This window comes from Typopeltis vanoorti, chromosome 16, assembly GCF_054136105.1.
Source record: "Typopeltis vanoorti isolate ZY-2024b chromosome 16, IOZ_Tvanoo_1.0, whole genome shotgun sequence".
In the NCBI taxonomy this organism is placed as follows: Eukaryota; Metazoa; Arthropoda; class Arachnida; order Uropygi; family Thelyphonidae; genus Typopeltis; species Typopeltis vanoorti.
The window spans coordinates 110,675,767-110,696,414 of record NC_143564.1 but is presented as its reverse complement, the minus strand read 5'-3'; the positions used below and the strand labels follow the sequence as shown (position 1 = coordinate 110,696,414).

At 35.8% G+C, this 20,648-nt stretch overlaps 1 protein-coding gene across 2 annotated transcripts in view; it reads left to right on the top strand.

Annotated features, from left to right (window-relative positions):
- Positions 1-20,648, top strand: part of eIF3j (eukaryotic translation initiation factor 3 subunit j) — a 192,270-nt gene that overhangs the window by 5,084 nt on the left and 166,538 nt on the right. For both annotated transcript variants that reach the window (XM_090406482.1, XM_090406484.1), the window contains exon 3: positions 19,593-19,653. In XM_090406482.1, the coding sequence (XP_090262608.1) occupies positions 19,593-19,653 (61 nt within the window). The remainder of the gene's footprint in view (positions 1-19,592; positions 19,654-20,648) is intronic.

The following is a 20,648-nucleotide window of genomic DNA, read 5'->3' as shown; positions in this document are numbered from 1 at the left end:
ATAGGGGTGACTGAAACAAAAAAGACCAAAACTGGTGAGTTCTTTCTGAGCAATAAATACAAAATGTTATATTCAGGCAATGACAATCAAGGAAAAGAAGGAGTAGCCATAGTATTCAACACAAAATACGAGGCTAATCTTCTTGAATGGCAGTCAGTCTCAAGTAGAGTAATGTGGGCAAATATGAGAATGGGGAACTGGACAATGAGACTTATTTGTGCCTATGGTCCCACAGAAGGTTCTACTAAGGTAGAAGTGGAGGAATTTTTTGACGCTTTAGAAAAAGCAACTGACACAATGAAAAGGTTGGTCCTTGTTGGGGATCTAAATAGCAGAATAGGAAATGATTGTCAGACATACAAAAATGTTTTGGGAAAATTTGGAGAAAAGAGCAAAGCTAATAATAATGGCAAATACCTGTTGGATTTCTGCTCAGGACATGGACTGGTTATTACTAACACCATGTTCCAACATAAAAATGTGCACAAATTCACATGGAGAGAAGGGGCAAGGAATAAGAAAAGTCTCATTGACTATGTTATTGTTGATAGTGATGTTTTCTCCATGGTGCAGGACACCAGAGTGTACAAAGGATTTGAAATTGGAAGTGATCACTATTTAGTTTTGAGCAGGATAAAATTGAATTTCATATTGAAAAGAATGGCATGTAAGAAAGTTTTAAAGCAAATAAAAGTTGAGCAGCTCTCAGATGTGAACTGTAGACTAAAATACATAAAGATTATTGAAAAGAAAATGAAAGAGTTTGAGAACAGGAATCAAACCTTGGAGATTCAGTGGCAAACTCTGAAGAAAACATTGATTGATTCTGCCAGAGAGGCATGTGGTGGGGTTGTGTGCAAGGATAAAAAAATCAGAACTCTCTGGTGGACACAGGAAGTTAAAGAGGCAGTGAAGGAAAAGAAGAAAGCATATCAAAAGTTCCTGGCAAATAAGTCAGCTTTTACTCTTACAGAATACAGAGACAAATGTAAGAAAGCTAAACAGTGTGTAAAACTAGCTAAACAAAAGTCATGGGAGGACTTTGGCAAGAATATAGAAAATAAATATCAAGAAGGTGGCAAAATATTCTGGAGGTTGTTGAAGAAGCTTAGGAATGATGGAAAGCGTGCTGTAAAAGGAGTTAGAGATGATAAAAGTGACATGAAAACAGGAGAAAAAGATATCCTTGAAGTATGGAGTAATTACTTTGAAAAACTGCTAAATGAAACAAGCAGTGATGACAGCACAGTGATAAAAAACACTGACCAGGCATGCAGTCAGGAATACATATCCATACTTGAAGTAGAAAAAGCCATCAAAGGCTTGAAATGTGGAAAGGCAGCAGGAGTAGATGATATTCGACCAGAAATGCTGAAGTATGGTGGTATAAAAGTCTTACAGTGGCTGCACTGCATAGTTCAGAAAGCCTGGACTGAGGGACGAATTCCTGATGATTGGAGTAGAGCTCTCATAGTACCCATATATAAAAAGGGAAATAAAACTGAATGTGAGAATTACAGAGGTATTTCCCTACTGAGTGTTCCTGGCAAGATCTATGCAAGTATACTTGAGAAACGGTTGAGAAGAATTGTGGAAGAAAAGCTTGGTGAAGAACAAGCTGGATTCAGGCCAAATAGAGGCTGTCAGGATCAGATCTTCACTTTACGACAAATAGTCGAGAAAGCATGGGAATATAACAAAGATCTGTATTTAAGTTTTGTCGATTTGGAAAAGGCATATGACAAGGTGCCAAGAGAGAAGTTATTCAATACGCTGCAGTTATATGGTGTCAATGGGGCATTATATCAAGCAATACTTAGTCTTTATTTGAGTAGTAAGTCAGCAGTTAAAATTGAAGGAAGTACAGGAAGATGGTTTAATGTTAAATCTGGTGTGAGACAAGGATGTACATTATCCCCTCTATATATGAATCACATTATGAAGGAAAGTGGTATTAAACCTGATATCAAAATTGGAGATGTTAATGTCAGCTCTTTGCTTTATGCGGATGATGTTATACTTCTAAATAAATCCGTTACAAGTCTGCAAGATTCTCTGACTAAATTGAATAGCTGTTGTAATAGATATGGTATGAAGGTCAGCAATAAAAAGTCAAAGACAATGAAAATAGGCAGAATCATTGAAAATGTCAACTGTGTTGTGAATGGAGAACCTGTGGAACAAGTAAAACATTTCAGCTACTTAGGCACGATTTTTACTGAAGATGGTAAACTAAATATAGAAATAGACAACAGAATCAGCAAAGCTGGTATCGTGGGAAGTCAATTGAATAAATTCATATGGAATAAGAAAGAAATTAGTCGGAACACTAAATTAGCTGTATACAAGACTGTGTTCAAACCAATTTTAACTTATGGATCTGAGAGCTGGGGGCAGAAGTAAAACACTTGACCAAAGACTAGAGACCGCTGATATGAGAGTCCTGAGAAAGATTAGAGGCGTGAACAGATGGCATCAATGGCAATATCATATTAAAAATGAGGATATTAGGAAAGAACTTGACATTGTCAGCATCCAGGAATGCGTTAGCAGAGCTAATCTCAGGTGGTATGGTCACTTAAATAGAATGGGAGACGAAAGATTAGCAAAACAAGTGTTCTCTGCCAGGTTGGCAGGAAAACGACCCAGAAGAAGTCCAAGGGTGGATTGATACGGTACAAAGTGCCTTAGATGATAGAAATATAAGATCTGATAATGTTGGATTCTTGACAAGTAACAGCCTGATTTGGAGGAAAATTGTAGATAGGAAGTTAGTAATGATGTAATTTTTTTCATGTAGTACTGTCATATCCTGCACACCCCTTGAGGGTACTTGGCAGGAATTTGATGATGATGATGAAGAAATGTATTTAATTTTTATTATTTATTATTTCTTTTTTATTATTTTTTATATTTTAATGTGGAAAAAAAATCACATATTGGTGCGGGTTCACAAATTTTGCTTCCTGCGTATTTCGGTGCTTAATGAATATTAGTAAATATATGCTTATTCATATGTGTTTGATTTCAAAGCAGAAATCTAAGAATTGCAGTTTCAAATATTTCACCTGATATTGACTTTTTGTGTAGCAGTATTGAAACACATCCATCACATTAAATTGTTATTAAACTTCTTTTATGTTTTTAATTATTTATTACTAATCGTTTTACGTTTTCATGTGCTTGTACTGCAAATTATCTATACAATATATCTATCTATATAAAAATATAAGATAATGTGCCATGTTAAATGTGTATGTAAGATGCTAAAAATGTAATATTTACATTTGATTTTTGCAATATTCGCTGTGTATGTTTTGTATTGAATATAAATAATAAATATTATAATAATTATTATTATTACGGGCGACTCCAGGGAGTCTTTAGACTCATCGAGGGAGGCCCTAAACATCATGTCCACACAACTATACGACATTCTCACAGTATCTATCATACCTTGCCATGAACTCATTCACAGTCATGGCACCCACAACAGACTGTGGCAGCTTATTCCACTCATTTACCACTCTAAAAGTAAACAACCCAGCTCTAACATCCTTACTGACCACACTCTTTCCTAGCTTCCATAGGTGTCCCCTAGTTCTCCCACCACCAGACCTGATCTCAAAAATATCCTCTGAATTAATCCTATAGAAACCCTATAGCAATTTGTATGTCTCAATCATATCTCCCCTTTTTCACCTATCAACTAATTTCCACAACCCACACCTCTTCAACCTGTTGTCATAAGGTTCATAGACCTGCTATCATCTTGGTCAATCGCCTCTGGATCCTCTCCACCTCCTCCCCATCAAGAAGAAACCTAGGTGACCAAATCTGGGTTCAGTAGTCGAGATGAGGTCTTATCAAGGCTCGGTACAGAGGTACAATAACTTGCTTGTCTCTGCTCGTCAAAGTATTTCTCAACAACCAAGTAATGTATGACATAATATATGACTATATTATGATTTTTTTTCGAGGGGGGCCGTGAAATATTTTAATTTTTCGAAAGGGGGCCCTAACATTCAGAAGTTTGGGAAGCACTGTTCTAGATGACTCCCATAACTATTTACACCATTAAGAGACTGTCTCCAAATACTTTATAACCAAAATAAAAATGTTTAATTTTACAAAAAGAAAGATAAATATCTACAGCATAAAATCAACTACTTAATATGGCAAGTACGAATATATTCTCCACATTACAACTCCAAACAACATGAGGAACAGTCTAGCTACTCATCTTACTTAAAACCTGCCCCAACTCAACATCAATAGAATTCAAGATCGGTACTATCAACATAAGAAGCCTGAATGGCAAAGAAATGCAGCTAGCTGAAGAATTAGATAAGTACCAGATCGACATAATAGGGGTGACTAAAACAACAAAAAAAAAAAAGACAAAAACTGGTGAGATCTTTCTGAGCAATAAATACAAAATGTTATATTCAGGCAATGAAAATCAAGGAAAAGAAGGAGTAGCTATAGTATTCAACACTAAATACGAGGCTAATCTTCTTGAATGGCAGGCAGTCTCAAATAGAGTGATGTGGGCAAATATTAGAATGGGGAACTGGACAATGAGATTGATTTGTTCCTATGGTCCCACGGAAGGTTCTACTCAGATAGAAGTGGAGGAATTTTTTGAGACTTTAGAGAAAGCAACTGACACAATGAAAAGGTTGGTCCTTGTTGGAGATCTAAATAGCAGAGTAGGAAATGATTGTCAGACATACAAAAATGTTTTGGAAAATTTGGAGAAAAGGACAAAGCTAATAATAATGGCAAATCCCTGTTGGTTTCTGCTCAGGACATGGACTGGTTATTACTAACACAATGTTCCAACATAAAAATGTGCACAAATTCACATTGAGAGAAGAGGCAAGAAAACCTTCATAGACTATGTTATAGTTGATAGTGATGGTGCAGGACACCAGAGTGTACAGAGGATTTGAAATTGGATGTGATCACTATTTGGTCTTGAGCAGAATAAAATTGAATTTCATATTGAAAAGAAGAACAAGATGAAATTCAATTTTATCCTGTTCAAGACTAAATGGTGATCACTTCCAATTTCAAATCCTCTGTCCATTCTGGTGTCCTGCACAAGGGAGAAAACATCACTATGTAAGAAAGTTTTAAAGCGAATAAAAGTTGAGCAGCTCTCAGATGTGAAATGTAGACTAAAATACACAAACATGGTTGAAGAAAAAATGAAACAGTTTGAGAACAAGAACCAAACCTTGGAGATTCAGTGGCTAGTCCTAAAAAAAAAAACACTGATTAATTCAGCCGGAGAGATATGTGGTGAGGTTGTCTGCAAGGATAGAAAAATCCGTACTCCATGGTGGACACCATGGAGTTAAAGTGGCAGTGTAAGAAAAGAAGAACGCATATCAAAAGTTCCTGGCAAATAAGTCAACTTGTGATCTTAGAGAATACAGAGACAAATGTAAGAAAGCTAAATGCTGTGTATAAACAAAAGTGAATGGAGGATTTTGGTAAGAACATAGAAAATAAATATCAAGAAGGTGGCAAGATATTCTGGAGGTTGTTGAAGAATCTCAGAAATGGAGGAAAGAGAGCTGTAAAAGGAATTAAAGATGATAAAGGTGAAATGAAAACAGGAGAAAAAGATATCCTTGAAGTATGGAGTAATTACTTTGAAAAACTGCTAAATGAAACAAGCAGTGATAACAGCACAGGTAAAAAACACTGACGAGGCTTGCAGTCAGGAATATATATTCATACTGGAAGTAGAAAAAGCCATCAAAAGCCTGAAATGTGAAAGGCAGGGAATAGATGATATTCGACCAGAAATGCTCAAGTTTGGAGGTTTATAAGTTTTACAGTGGCTGCACTGTATAGTTGAGAAGGTCTGGACAGAGGGATGAATTCCAGATGATTGGAGTAGAGCTCTCATAGTACCCATACACATAAAAAGGGAAATAAAACTGATTGTATGAATTACAGAGGTATTTCTCTACTGAATGTTCCTGGTAAGATATATGCAAGTATACTTGAGAAACGGTTGAGAAGGATTGTAGAGGAGAAGCTTGGTGAAGAACAAGCTTTATTCAGGCCAAATAGTGACTGTCAGGATCAGATTTTCACTTTACGACAGATAGTTGAGTAATCATGGGAATATAATAAAGAAGTAAAACACTTGACTAAAGACTAGAGACCGCAGATATGACAGTCCTGAGAAAGATTAGTGGCATGAATAGATGGCAGCAGTGGCAATATCATATTAAAAATGAGGATATTAGGAAAGAATTTGACATTTTTGTTAAGTTCTTTGTCAGCTTCCATTAATGCATTAGGAGCTCGTCTCAGGTAGTATGGTCACTTAAATAGAATGGGAGAGGAAAGATTAGCAAAACAAGTGTTTTCTGCCGGGTTGGCAGGAAAACGACCCAAAGGAAGACCAAGATATAGGTTGAGTGATACAGTAAAAAGTGCCTTAGAAGATAGAAATATAAGATCTGATAATGTTAGAGTCTTGTCAGGTAACAGATTGATTTGGAAGAAAATTCTAAATAGGAAGTTAGTAATGATGTAATTTTTCATGTAGTACTATCATATCCTGTACACCCCTTGAGGGTATATATCAGGAATTTGTTGATGATGATGAAAGACTAATGTAAAAACTGTTCTCTGTATGGCAGCAGCATAAGTCAGACTCTTCTTGCATCCCAAGTTATGAATAATATGACTGATGACAATAAAAAAAAACATGTTGTCTTCATCCAATGCACTTGGCTTGCTTTTGATTATCAAATGAAAGTAGTAGCAAACTCCACTGAATAAACTATTAAAAACCTTATTAGCAGTTTTATCACTTCAAAATAACTTGCCTTTTATATGAAGGTATTGAAGAAATAACTAAGACATGTAAACAGTATCAAATTGCCTTATATAACAAACTTTACCAGGCCCATTTCTATGTGAACTGGACAAAGTTTCTTTCAGCTTTAACTGAATTCTATATGTCATCTGGTTTTCAAAAGGACAAAGAGATGTTGGAAAGGGTCCAGAGACTGACTAAGGTAGTGTCTGATCTCTTGAATGTTGAATATGAGGAAAGGTTGAGAAAATGCAATTTACAGAGTCTAGTGGATAGGAGGAAGAGGGGTGATATGATAGACCCACAAGTTAGTAAGGGGTTGTTATATGATCGATGTTGGAGATGTTTACAGAAAACAGTGGGATATCAGGGGAGAACCAGAGGTCATCCTTAGAAACTGTATAAGGAGGGTGTGAGCAGGGGAGTGAAAAACAGGTTTTTTTGCTTGCAGAGTTGTGAATGATTGGAATGCCTTGCATGAGAGTGTGGTGTCTACAGAGAATTTGAGTGTGTCTAAGGCACGTTATGATGAGCTGTGTGTGTGCATGAAAAAAGGATCTTCTAGTCTTTGACTCCATGGGGTCTTGAGTTAATAATAATAATATGGTTTAACTAGTTATTCACATTTAGCATCACTGGATAGTATGTGGTCACTCCCGTATCTCAAGGATTTCGGGAGTGAAGTCTCTACCAGAAGTGGTATTCCACAGATTCTCTTTCCATACAAAGTTAGTTAGGACAGTCACAAACATTCATGCCCATGGTGGGATTTGAACCTGCAGCCTCTTGGCTGGAGAGTAGATACACTAACCACTTGGCCAACCAGTCCAGATAAGATAATTAATAAACAATTAATAAACAATTCAAGATAATTAATAAACAAAATGCCTTTAACATCCCAAAATACTGATGCCATGACCTTTCCTGCTGATGGAACCAATTTTATCTTCTTTGGCGCTGAACAACTGGCTTCTGTCCACTGGTTTACTGTTTGGATTCTGGTGTGTCATGGTGAATCCAAATCTCATCCTTAGTAATAAATCGATGCGCAAAATCAGTTTTATTCTTGTTAAACTGCTCCAAGCACTGTTCAGAGATTTTCATGTGAGTGCATTTTTGATCTGCTGTGAGCAAGCATGGCACCCATCTTGCACAAAGCTTTTTTATGCAAATATATCCTACATGTTCTTTTGAAATGCCTATAGTCTCATCAATTTCACGCACTTTGACTCGCTGGTCATCCAATACCATATCATGCATTTGATCAATGATTTCTGATAGTGTTACGCTTTTTTAAAGTGCGTCACGTTAATCATCTTCAAGACTGGTACGGCCACATTTAAACTCAGCATCCCATTTCTTAATTGTCGAAAACAAAGGGGAAGAGTGCCCGTAAACTTTTATGAACTTTGAATTTATTTTGCCATTAAACCTTCTTTTACAAAGAATTGTATAACTGCACGGTACTCAATTTTATCCATTTCAAGGGATATAGACAACACTTTTGCTTCAGTCATCTGTATAAAACAAACTACTTGATAAAATGACTTGCAATTTCACATGGATGCTTATGACAGATGTACCAACTTAGAAAAAAAAAAAAAATTCTTTGGCCTAATGGCCCAGAGACATTACTCTTTCCTTTGTCACCTCAGTAATATACACCCTGGAATACAATTTATGATGATAAAGGAAAATAATAATAGTCTAGCCTTCCATAGACACCTTGGTAGCACTTCTTCCTAATAGTAACTTCCCCTTTTTTAATATACAGGAAACCTATATCACATAAGCAAATATATTCACAGGAGTTCCCATTAGAGCCTATGGCTTTTGTTGCAGTAAGGACTCTCTTGCAGCAGAACTCGACCATATATGAGGGGAGTCTGGAAAGTTCTGATAAACACTAGAACAAAAATGACATTAAAGCAACTGATATACTACAAGAAGGAACATAAGAGGATACACGAGCATTAGTTACTTACATAAGCTTATTGTTCTCAGTGTTTATCAAAACTTTCCAGATCTCCCATACACCACACCTAATTTAATCCTTTCTTTTAGGGTTACACGGTGATCAGCATTCATTTTAAAATTTTATGGAATTTACAACCGTGTTAAAAAAAACTTTTTTTATTATCCTGACGTTTCGATCTTCACATCAAGATCATCATCTAGAGCGTACATAAGTATAAGTATACAGAACAAGCTGAGTTACATCATTAACTGTAAGCTAGAGAAACAATGATTTGATCACATGTTATTTTACTGGCGTGACCTCTGGTGAAAAAAAAAAAAAATTTAAAAAAATAAATAAATAAAATAAAAATAAAAATAAATAAAATAAAATAAAATAAAAAATAAATTTTTACATCAAGCTAAATTCTATTTTTACAATGACAGGAATAAACATTTTTTTAGATGATTTTCTTTCAGAAACAATTGGTGTCCTATTTTTAGTATTCCAATTCTTATTTTTGATTTACAATACTGGATTTTCTACAGTCCTTTTTATAGTTCTTGGTGAGGAAGGTCGAATATATACCTTCCAAATGTTTGGAATTTTTAAACCATCATTGTTGTTCAGATTGGGGTGGTTGCTGATAATCTCACAGGCTTCCTTGTGAAATTCAAGGGATAATAAAAAAAGTTTTTTAACACGGTTGTAAATTCCATAAAATTTTAAAATGAACACCTAATTTAATGGTTATAGTTTCTGTAGAGGAGGGAGGGAGGGAACGTCTCCCAGTCTATGACTTTCTCTTCAGATGGGTTTTAGTAATGCTATGACTATCCGCGTCCCATAGACATTGGAATTAAAGCCAGAATTCTAAAGAAATAGAACTTTTTCTCATCTTTCAAGCCTCAAGTGATACTGATATTCTTATCTGATCCATTAAGGACTAGCTCCCTCCTTGATCAGGTCCTGGTGGTGTATGTAGAGTTCTCTGTTCCTGCCAGTTGGCCTACTATGGACCATATAGGAAGATCAGCCACCCATCCACATAGGTAAACATAAAAAGCACATCTATAATCATGACTGATCAGTCAGGCCTTGCAGATCATGCTCTAGATATGATTCATAGAATCAACTTGAAGAAAACTACAATATTCTGTTGCAGCAGATTTAGGAGAGAAATACTTCTTAGATTTCTGCAGCTGCCCTGAGAAATCAGTCTAACCTGAATAAATATGGATTCATAAAACTTCCCAACATATGTGAAATACTAATATTTTGAGATCCCAGTTTACATTTGAGGCCATCAACATGCAATTATAGAGAGTACCCCCCCCCCCACTAGTTAAAACTAGTGTTTCATCCACATGTTTCACTTAGTTTTGCGTTACAAGTCTTGTATTGTACTCTGGAAAGATATCTCTGTGACTTAGACAAAATACAGGAAAAATTGAATAGTATTTTGAATCTTCTATCCAAGGGTGCTTAAGGGTCTCAAACTGAGAAGAGACCTCCACATAGCCTTTAAAGGAATGCGGAGAACTGACCAGGGCTTCTGACCTAATGTCCACTCCTCACCTTTTCATGGTACACCCTGTTCAGTATCTACCTGGATACTGAATGAACAAGGATGGGCTGGCAATTTGGGAATTAGCCGACCAAATTGTATTCTTATTGGCTTAAACCACGATGTAAAATGATGGTACAACATCAGAGAACTTCGTGATAGCTGGGGCCTTGCCCGGTTAAACAAGGCATTCATTGTTTTCATTAGGGAAAACAACACAGAACAGCAAAAATTCAGCAACTGGAACAAATCCTGATCCACATCCCAACTCAACATTATCAGAGTTCTAGCTTGGTGGCTGAGGAATTGGATAAGTACCAGACCAGAACGACATAGGGATGACTGAAACAGAAAAGACAACTGGTGAGATCTTTCTAAACAATAAATCAAAAATGTTATATTCAGGCAATAACAACCAGGAAAAAGGAGTATCTATAGTTTTCAAAACTAAATATAAGGATAATCTTCTTGAATGGCGGGCAACATCAAGTAAAGTGATGTGGGCAAATATCAGAATGGGGAACTGGACAATGAGACTAATATATGTGCCTATATTCCCACAAGGTTCTAAAGGTAGAAGTGGAGGAATTTTTTTAGGCCTTAGAGAAAGCATTTGACACAATGAAAAAAGAAAAGTTGATCCTTGTTTGAGATCTAAATAGCAGAATAGGAAATGATTGTTAGACATACAAAAATATTTTGGAAAAATTTGGAGAAAAGAGCAACACTAATAATAATGGCAAATGCCTGTTGGATTTCTGCTCAGGTCATGGACTGAGTATTAGTAACACAGTGTTCTAACATAAAAATGTACACAAATTCACATGGAGAGAAGATGCAAGGATTAAGAAAAGTCTCATTGACTATGTTATTGTTGATAGTGATGTTTTAAATCCTCTGTACAGTAGTGTACAGAGGATTATTTGAAATTGAAAGTGATCACCATTTAGTTTTGAGCAGGATAAAATTTAATATTAAAAAGAAGAACATGTAAGAAAGTTTTAAAGTGAATAAATAAAAGTTGAGCAGCTCTCAGATGTGAACTGTAGTCTAAAATACATGAACATTATTCAAGAAGAAATGAAAGGATTTGAGAACAAGAACCAAACCTTGGAAAGAGTACTATACGAGAGTGGTCTGAAAAGTTCTCAACCTTGACCATAGATGGCAACACTATCGCCAAGATTTTTTTTTCTAAGTTGGTACATCTATCATAAGCATCCATGTGAAATTGCAAGTCATTCTATCAAGTAGTTTATTTTATACAGTTGTCTGAAGCAAAAGCGTTGCCTGTATCCCTTAAAATGGATAAAATTGAGTATCGTGCTGTTATAAAATTTTTTGTAAAAGAAAGTTTAATGGCAAAAGAAATTCATTCGAAGTTCATAAAAGTTTATGGGCACTCTTCTCCTTTGTTTTCGACAATTAAGAAATGGGATGCTGAGTTTAAATGTGGCCGTACCAGTCTTGAAGCACTTTCAAAAAGTGCAACAACACCAGAAGTCTTTGATAATGTGCATTATATGGTATTGGATGACCGGTGAGTCAAAGTGCGTAAAATTACTGAGACCAAACGCATTTCAAAAGAATGTGTACAATATATATTTCATGAAGAATTGCAAATGAAAAAGCTTTGCGCAAGATGGATGCTGCACTTGCTCACAGCAGATCAAAAATGCATTCGCATGAAAATCTCTGAACAGTGCTTGGAGTATTTCAACAAGAATAAAACTGATTTTGTGTCAATTTATTGCTATGGATAAGACTGGTATTCACCATTACACACCAGAATCCAAACAGCAGTCAAATGCTGGACAGAAGCTGGTTGTTCAGCGCCAAAGAAGACAAAGTCGGTTCCATCAGCAGGAAACGTCATGGCATTGGTGTTTTGGGATGTTTATTATCTTGAAAAGGGTAAAACAATGACTAGGAAATATTATTTTGATCTGTTAACCAGACTAGAAGAAAAAATCATCTTTCATCATTCACCTACCCACGAAGGTGTTTTGGCAATGAAAAAATTAAGGGTTCTACACTGTGAATTGTTGGAACATCCACCCTATTCCCCATATTTGGCTCCCTCTGATTTCTATCTCTTCTTAAAACTAAAACTCTTCCTCGGTGGACAGCGTTTTTCTTCAAATCAAGAGGTGATTGCAGCTGTAGAGGAGTATTTTGCATATCTTCCCTAGAATCACTACAGGGATGTGATAATGGCACTGGAGCATTGCTGGAATAAATCTATTAGTCTTAAGGGAGATTATGTTGAAAAATAAAATAATTTTGAAATTATAAGTTCATTGTTAGGTCGAGAACTTTTCATACCTCCCTCGTAATAGGAATTAGAGATGATAAAGGTGACATGAATGGAAAAAAGATATCCTTGATGCATGGAGTAATTACTTCAAAAAATTACTAAATGAAACAATCAGGATAATGGTAAAAAAACACTCAATAGGCATGCTATGAGGAGTACATATTCATACTTTAAGTAGAAAAAGCCATCAAAAACCTGAAATGTGGAAAGGCAGCAGGAGTAGATGATATTTGAACAGAAATACTGAAGTATGGAGGTATAAAATTCTTCCAGTGGCTGCAGTTCATAGTTCAGGAGAGGCCTGGAGAGAGGAACAAATTCTTGATGATTTTAGTACAGCTCTCATAGTACCATTATACAAAAAGGGAAATAAAACAATGCGAAAATTGTAGATGTGTTTCTTTACTGAATATTCCTGGTAAGATTTATGCAAGTATACTTGAGAAACAGTTGGAAAGATTGTGGAAGGGAAACTAGGTGAAGAAAAAGCTGGATTCAGGCCAAATAGAGGCTGTCAGGATCAGATTTTCACTTTACGACAAAGAGTTGAGAAATCATGGGAATATAACAAAGATCTGTATTTAAGTTTTGTAGATCTGGAAAAGGCATATGACAAGCCATTCAAAACGCTACACTTACATGGTGTCAGCAGGGCATTATAGCAAGCAATACTTCATCTTTATTTGAGTCAGCAGTTATAATTGAAGTACACAAAGATGGTTTTGATGTCAAATCTATTATCAGACAAGGATGTACATTATCCCCTCTGTTATTCATTATCTATGTGGATCACATTATGAAGGTAAGTGGTATTAGAACTGGAGATGTTAATCTCAGCTCTTTAGTTTATGCAGATTATGTCATCTCTGACTAACTTGAATAACAGTTGTAATAGATTTGATATGAAGGTCAGCAATAACAAGACAATGAAAATAGGCAGAAGCATTGAAAATATCAACTGCATTGTGAATGGAGAACCTATAAAAGAAGTAAAACATTTCAGCTACTTAGGCACATTTTTTAATGAAGATGGTAAATCATCATCATCATCATCATCATCATCAAATTCCTGCCATGTACCCTCAAGGGGTGTACAGGATATGACAGTACTACATGAAAAAATTACATCATTACTAACTTCCTATCTACAATTTTCCTCCAAATCAGTCTGTTACTTGTCAAGACTCCAACATTGTCAGATCTTATATTTCTATCGTCTAAGGCACTTTGTACCGTATCAATCCACCTATATCTTGGTCTTCCTCTGGGTCGTTTTCCTGCCAACTTGGCAGAGAACACTTGTTTTGCTAATCTTTCCTCTCCCATTCTATTTAAGTGACCATACCATCTGAGATTAGCTCTGCTAACGCATTCCTGGATGCTGACAATGTCAAGTTCTTTCCTAATATCCTCATTTTTAATATGATATTGCCATTGATGCCATCTGTTCACGCCTCTAATCTTTCTCAGGACTCTCATATCTGCGGTCTCTAGTCTTTGGTCAAGTGTTTTACTTCTGACCCAGCTCTCAGATCCATAAGTTAAAATTGGTTTGAACACAGTCTTGTATACAGCTAATTTAGTGTTCCGACTAATTTCTTTCTTATTCCATATGAATTTATTCAATTGACTTCCCACGACACCAGCTTTGCTGATTCTGTTGTCTATTTCTATATTTAGTTTACCATCTTCACTAAAAATTGTGCCTAAGTAGCTGAAATGTTTTACTTGTTCCACAGGTCCTCCATTCACAGCACAGTTGACATTTTCAATGATTCTGCCTATTTTCATTGTCTTTGACTTTTTATTGCTGACCTTCATACCATATCTATTACAACAGCTATTCAATTTAGTCAGAGAATCTTGCAGACTTGTAGCGGATTTATTTAGAAGTATAACATCATCCGCATAAAGCAAAGAGCTGATATTAACATCTCCAATTTTGATATCAGGTTTAATACCACATTCCTTCATAATGTGATCCATATAGATAATGAATAACAGAGGGGATAATGTACATCCTTGTCTCACACCAGATTTAACATTAAACCATCTTCCTGTACTTCCTTCAATTCTAACTGCTGACTCACAACTCAAATAAAGACTAAGTATTGCTTGATATAATGCCCCATTGACACCATATAACTGCAGTGTATTGAATAGCTTCTCTCTTGGCACCTTGTCATATGCCTTTTCCAAATCGACAAAGCTTAAATACAGATCTTTGTTATATTCCCATGCTTTCTCGACTATTTGTCGTAAAGTGAAGATCTGATCCTGACAGCCTCTATTTGGCCTGAATCCAGCTTGTTCTTCACCAAGCTTTTCTTCCACAATTCTTCTCAACCGTTTCTCAAGTATACTTGCATAGATCTTGCCAGGAACACTCAGTAGGGAAATACCTCTGTAATTCTCACATTCAGTTTTATTTCCCTTTTTATATATGGGTACTATGAGAGCTCTACTCCAATCATCGGGAATTCGTCCCTCTGTCCAGGCTTTCTGAACTATGCAGTGCAGCCACTGTAAGACTCTTATACCACCATACTTCAGCATTTCTGGTCGAATATCATCTACTCCTGCTGCCTTTCCACATTTCAAGCCTTTGATGGCTTTTTCTACTTCAAGTATGGATATGTATTCCTGACTGCATGCCTGGTCAGTGTTTTTTATCACTGTGCTGTCATCACTGCTTGTTTCATTTAGCAGTTTTTCAAAGTAATTACTCCATATTTCAAGGATATCTTTTTCTCCTGTTTTCATTTCACCTTTATCATCTCTAATTCCTTTTACAGCACTCTTTCCTCCATTCCTAAGCTTCTTCAACAACCTCCAGAATATTTTGCCACCTTCTTGATATTTATTTTCTATATTCTTGCCAAAGTCCTCCCATGACTTTTGTTTAGCTAGTTTTACACACTGTTTAGCTTTCTTACATTTGTCTCTGTATTCTGTAAGAGTAAAAGCTGACTTATTTGCCAGGAACTTTTGATATGCTTTCTTCTTTTCCTTCACTGCCTCTTTAACTTCCTGTGTCCACCAGGGAGTTCTGATTTTTTTATCCTTGCACACAACCTCACCACATGCCTCTCTGGCAGAATCAATCAATGTTTCCTTCAGAGTTTGCCACTGAATCTCCAAGGTTTGATTCCTGTTCTCAAACTCTTTCATTTTCTTTTCAATAATATTTCTGTATTTTAGTCTACAGTTCACATCTGAGAGCTGCTCAACTTTAATTCGCTTTAAAACTTTCTTACATGTTATTCTTTTCAATATGAAATTCAATTTTATCCTGCTCAAGACTAAATAGTGATCACTTCCAATTTCAAATCCTCTGTACACTCTGGTGTCCTGCACCAGGGAGAAAACATCACTATCAACAATAACATAGTCAATGAGACTTTTCTTATTCCTAGCCTCTTCTCTCCATGTGAATTTGTGCACATTTTTATGTTGGAACATGGTGTTAGTAATAACCAGTCCATGTCCTGAGCAGAAATCCAACAGATATTTGCCATTATTATTAGCTTTGCTCTTTTCTCCAAATTTTCCCAAAATATTTTTGTATGTCTCACAATCATTTCCTACTCTACTATTTAGATCCCCAACAAGGACCAACTTTTCATTTTTCATTGTGTCAGTTGCTTTTTCTAAAGCCTCAAAAAATTCCTCCACTTCTACCTTAGTAGAACCTTCTGTGGGACCATAGGCACAAATAAGTCTCATTGTCCAGTTCCCCATTCTCATATTTGCCCACATTACTCTACTTGAGACTGACAGCCATTCAAGAAGATTAGCCTCATATTTTGTGTTGAATACTATGGCTACTCCTTCTTTTCCTTGATTGTCATTGCCTGAATATAACATTTTGTATTTATTGCTCAGAAAGATCTCACCAGTTTTGGTCTTTTTTGTTTCAGTCACCCCTATTATGTCGATCTGGTACTTATCTAATTCCTCAGCTAGCTCCATTTCTTTGCCATTCAGGCTTCTTATGTTGATAGTACCGATCTTTAACTCTGGTGATGTTGAGTTGGGGTTTGTTTTCAGATTTGTAAATTTGTAAAATTTGTAAGATGGTAAATTAAATATGGAAATAAACAACGGAATCAACAAAGCCGGAATGGTAGGAAGCATGAATAAATTTATATGGTATAAGAGAGAAATTAGTCAAAACACTAAATTAGCTGTATACAAGACAGTGTTCAAACCAATTTTAACTTATGGATCTGAAAGCTAGGTTAGAAATAAAACACATGACGAAAGACTAGAGACCACAGATGAGTCTTGAGAAAGATTAGAGGCATGAAAAGATGGTATCAGTGGCAATATCATATTAAAAACGGGGATATTAGGAAAGAACTTGACATTGTTAGCATCCAGGAATGTGCTAGCAGAGCTAATCTCAGGTGGTATGGTCACTTAAACAGAATGGGAGAGGAAAGATTAGCAAAACAAGTGTTCTCTGCAAGATTGGTAGGAAAAAGACCAAGATGTAGGTGGATTGATACAGTAAAAGTTCCTTAGAAGACAGAAATATAAGATCTGATAATGTTGGAGTCTTGACAGGTAACAGATTGATTTGGAGGAAAATTGTAGATAGGAAGTTAGTAATGATATTATCATATCCTGTACACCCCTTGAGGGTATATATCAGGAATTTGATGATGAAAGACTAATGTAAGAACTGTTCTCTGTATGGCAGCACCATAAGTCGGACTCTTCTTGCATCCCAATTCATGACTGATATGACAATAAAAAAAAAACATGTTTTCTTCATCCACTGCACTTGGCTTGCTTTTGATTATCAAATGAAAGTATCAGCAAAATCCACTGAATTAATTATTAAAAACCTTTTCAACAGTTTTATCACTTCAAAATAACTTGCCTTTTATATGAAAGTATTGAAGAAATAACTAAGACATGTAAACAGTATCAAATTGCCTTATATAACAAACTTTACCAGGTCCATTTCTATATGAACTGGACAAAGTTTCAGAATGGGAGAGGAAAGATTAGCAAAACAAGTGTTCTCTGCCAGATTGGCAGGAAAAAGATCCAGAAGAAGACCAACATGTAGGTGGATTGATACAGTAAAAGTTCCTTAGAAGACAGAAATATAAAATCTGATAATGTTGGGGTCTTGACAGGTAACAGATTGATTTGGAGGAAAATTGTAGATAGGAAGTTAGTAATGAGGTAATTTTTCATGTAGTACTATCATATCCTGTACACCCCTTGAGAGTACATGCCAGGAATTTGATGATGATGAACTTCTATTCATCATCATCAAATATTCGAATTATCTTTATATCGAGGCTTAAGTGCTGGGAGGAACTGGTGTTGAAGGATTAATGCCAGTTCCTCCCAGCACTTAAGCCTCGATATATAGATAATTCGTTTTGTACTCGCCAAACTTGACTGAACATTTCCTATTCATTGCCCTCTATATTCCTCATCTTTCAGTGACATCCGACTAAATATCTGTCCTGTCGATGCCTTCCTTCTCCCATAGGTTCTCAAAGCCATCAGTGTATCATTTGCTCCGTGATTCTCTATCATGAGAATCGCAGCTCATCACTTATCATAAGTAATATGCTATACCCATCCATTTCTTTTCCTGTCAGGGAATCCTACTCTTCCAACCAAGTTTCACTAATAAGAATGATCTTCTGGTAGAGTTAGGCTATGCTACAGGCTCATTACCTTTATTCCTAAATACTCTTGGCATTTGTATATAGAAAAACCAATGCATTGTCTGTATTCTCATAACAATTATTACTTTCCATGACTTCTACTTAGCTCTGAACTATACTGTTTATCTAGTCATTTTCCAATCCACCATTCCCACAAGAGGCCATCCCTTCTACTCTCCACCCTTAGCAAATATAGTTTCCACTTTTATAAGACTCACATCCCCAGTAAACAATTCTCTTCAACGGACTGCATCCTTATGTCTTCAAATGCAATCCATCTCTTGCATACCCTTCTGTCCTCAAAGGTACTCCAAGTATTCATATGTTCTAGAACTCTCTTCATTCACATTCTTACTTTCATCTCATTTATCTTCATTATCATTGCTCTTCTCTACTCTGCATTATCATTCATAGGCAAAAACACAATGACTGTCTTACCTTTCACACTTTTGCTGCACATTTCATAACATCTGAAATCTTTCACTTCCTAATTCACACTACCTCTCACGTCATTTTTACCAGCCATTACTGTAATCTCATCTCATTCACATTGTCACTCTACTTCATTGCCAGTGCAACACATCGAATTGTTTCTTTAGTCAAACACTCCTCTAACATGCTATTCTGCATATCCTGAATCATTCAATCTCCATACATTGTACTCATTACAGCTTCTCATTCTTCTCCCTCTGACACCACTAACTCTTTCTGCTTTCTCTCTCTCTCTCTCTCTCACACACACACACACACTGTTCTCGTCCCTGTATCTCTTGCACCGCACTTCCTCTCATTTCCTCTTTCCTTGTTTCTCTCACTCGCCCTCCTTGTTGTTGGTCTTTCTCTCATACCTACAATTGTTCTCCTTGCAACAGTTAATATGTCACGTCTCAAGCTCACCCTCTGTAGTTCAGGCTTCATGCCTTCCATTTCCTTTTTAAGCCTCTCCGTTTACTATCCACACTTCCCTTCTAAATATTCTCTGATACAAAAAGACTGTCATCAAAACATCTTTGCCACACTAAGGTCAAACCTGTTGACACCTCTTGCGTATTCCTTCAGACAGCTACTTATATGATAGTAAATGTCATAGATGAAAATAATGATTATTGATGAATATTTGTTATCCTTAGTTTTTAGGTTCATATTACTATGTAATTAACAAATTAGTATCAGTTTGCATTTATATGAAACTTTCATTTCTATACTAGGAAAATTGGGATGATGATGAAGCATCTGAGAATGCAGAAGAGGAAAGCAGTGAACAGAAAGGTCAGTATTTTGTATTATAACATTTATTACATGTGCAAACTTAGTTTGCTTACACTTGGATAAAGGATTAAACCAAGAATATAATTTCTTGGCATCTTTAATTTATAGTATTACCAAGTGAGAAAAACTTTCAACGTTATATTCACAGTTCGATGATATTTTTGCATGAGAGAGTATAGACCCCCAAGCTATGTATGTCCTTTGACTCCACATTGATCAGATATTAATAATAAAAAAATAATAATTTTTGATGTTATAACTGTTTTATTTTTCAAATTACAATTAAATGTTTTGAGGGTGATGTTTCATAATGTCCCCCATCACACACACATACAATTTGTTTTATGATGTGGGCTCTGTATTTTTCAATATTCAGGTAATGAAATACTTTTATAAATAATTACGTAATTTTCACTTTGAATTTTCTAGTAATCTCTGCATGGTTATTTAATAGTAAGAATTACAATAAAGTTATATTAGATCTGGAGGTTTCAGCTCATCATCACATGCTTAAAATATCTATATATCATTTACCTATGTAAATGCTTCAAATAAGTAGCCAGGATCTAATAATTTTTGGTTCTTTGAAGAATGGCTTGTGTAAGTAAGAATTCATCAAATTGAAACCTGAATGACAGTTACCACTCCAAGCAGAGCAAACTAAAGTATCCTCTTTGAAGAATTTAATTATGTGTTCAGTAAACTGTATACTAAAAACAAGTTTTTTGCCTGTGTGGAAAAAGCCCAAGTGGTATTTCTAAAGATTTGTGTAAAGTGATATGCACAGTAGTAGACAACTTGCACATAATACACTGGTGCCCAAAACCTAAAGATGAACACTATTTCTGAAGATTATAACTGTAAATTCAGACGAATCAGCTTGTGGCAATTTGTATAACTGATGATTTTGAGTAGAAAGTGAGTACACATTCAAATCGCCTGCAAATGAGTCATTGTAGTACTTAACAGGATAAAAGCAAAAGGCTGCACTAAGC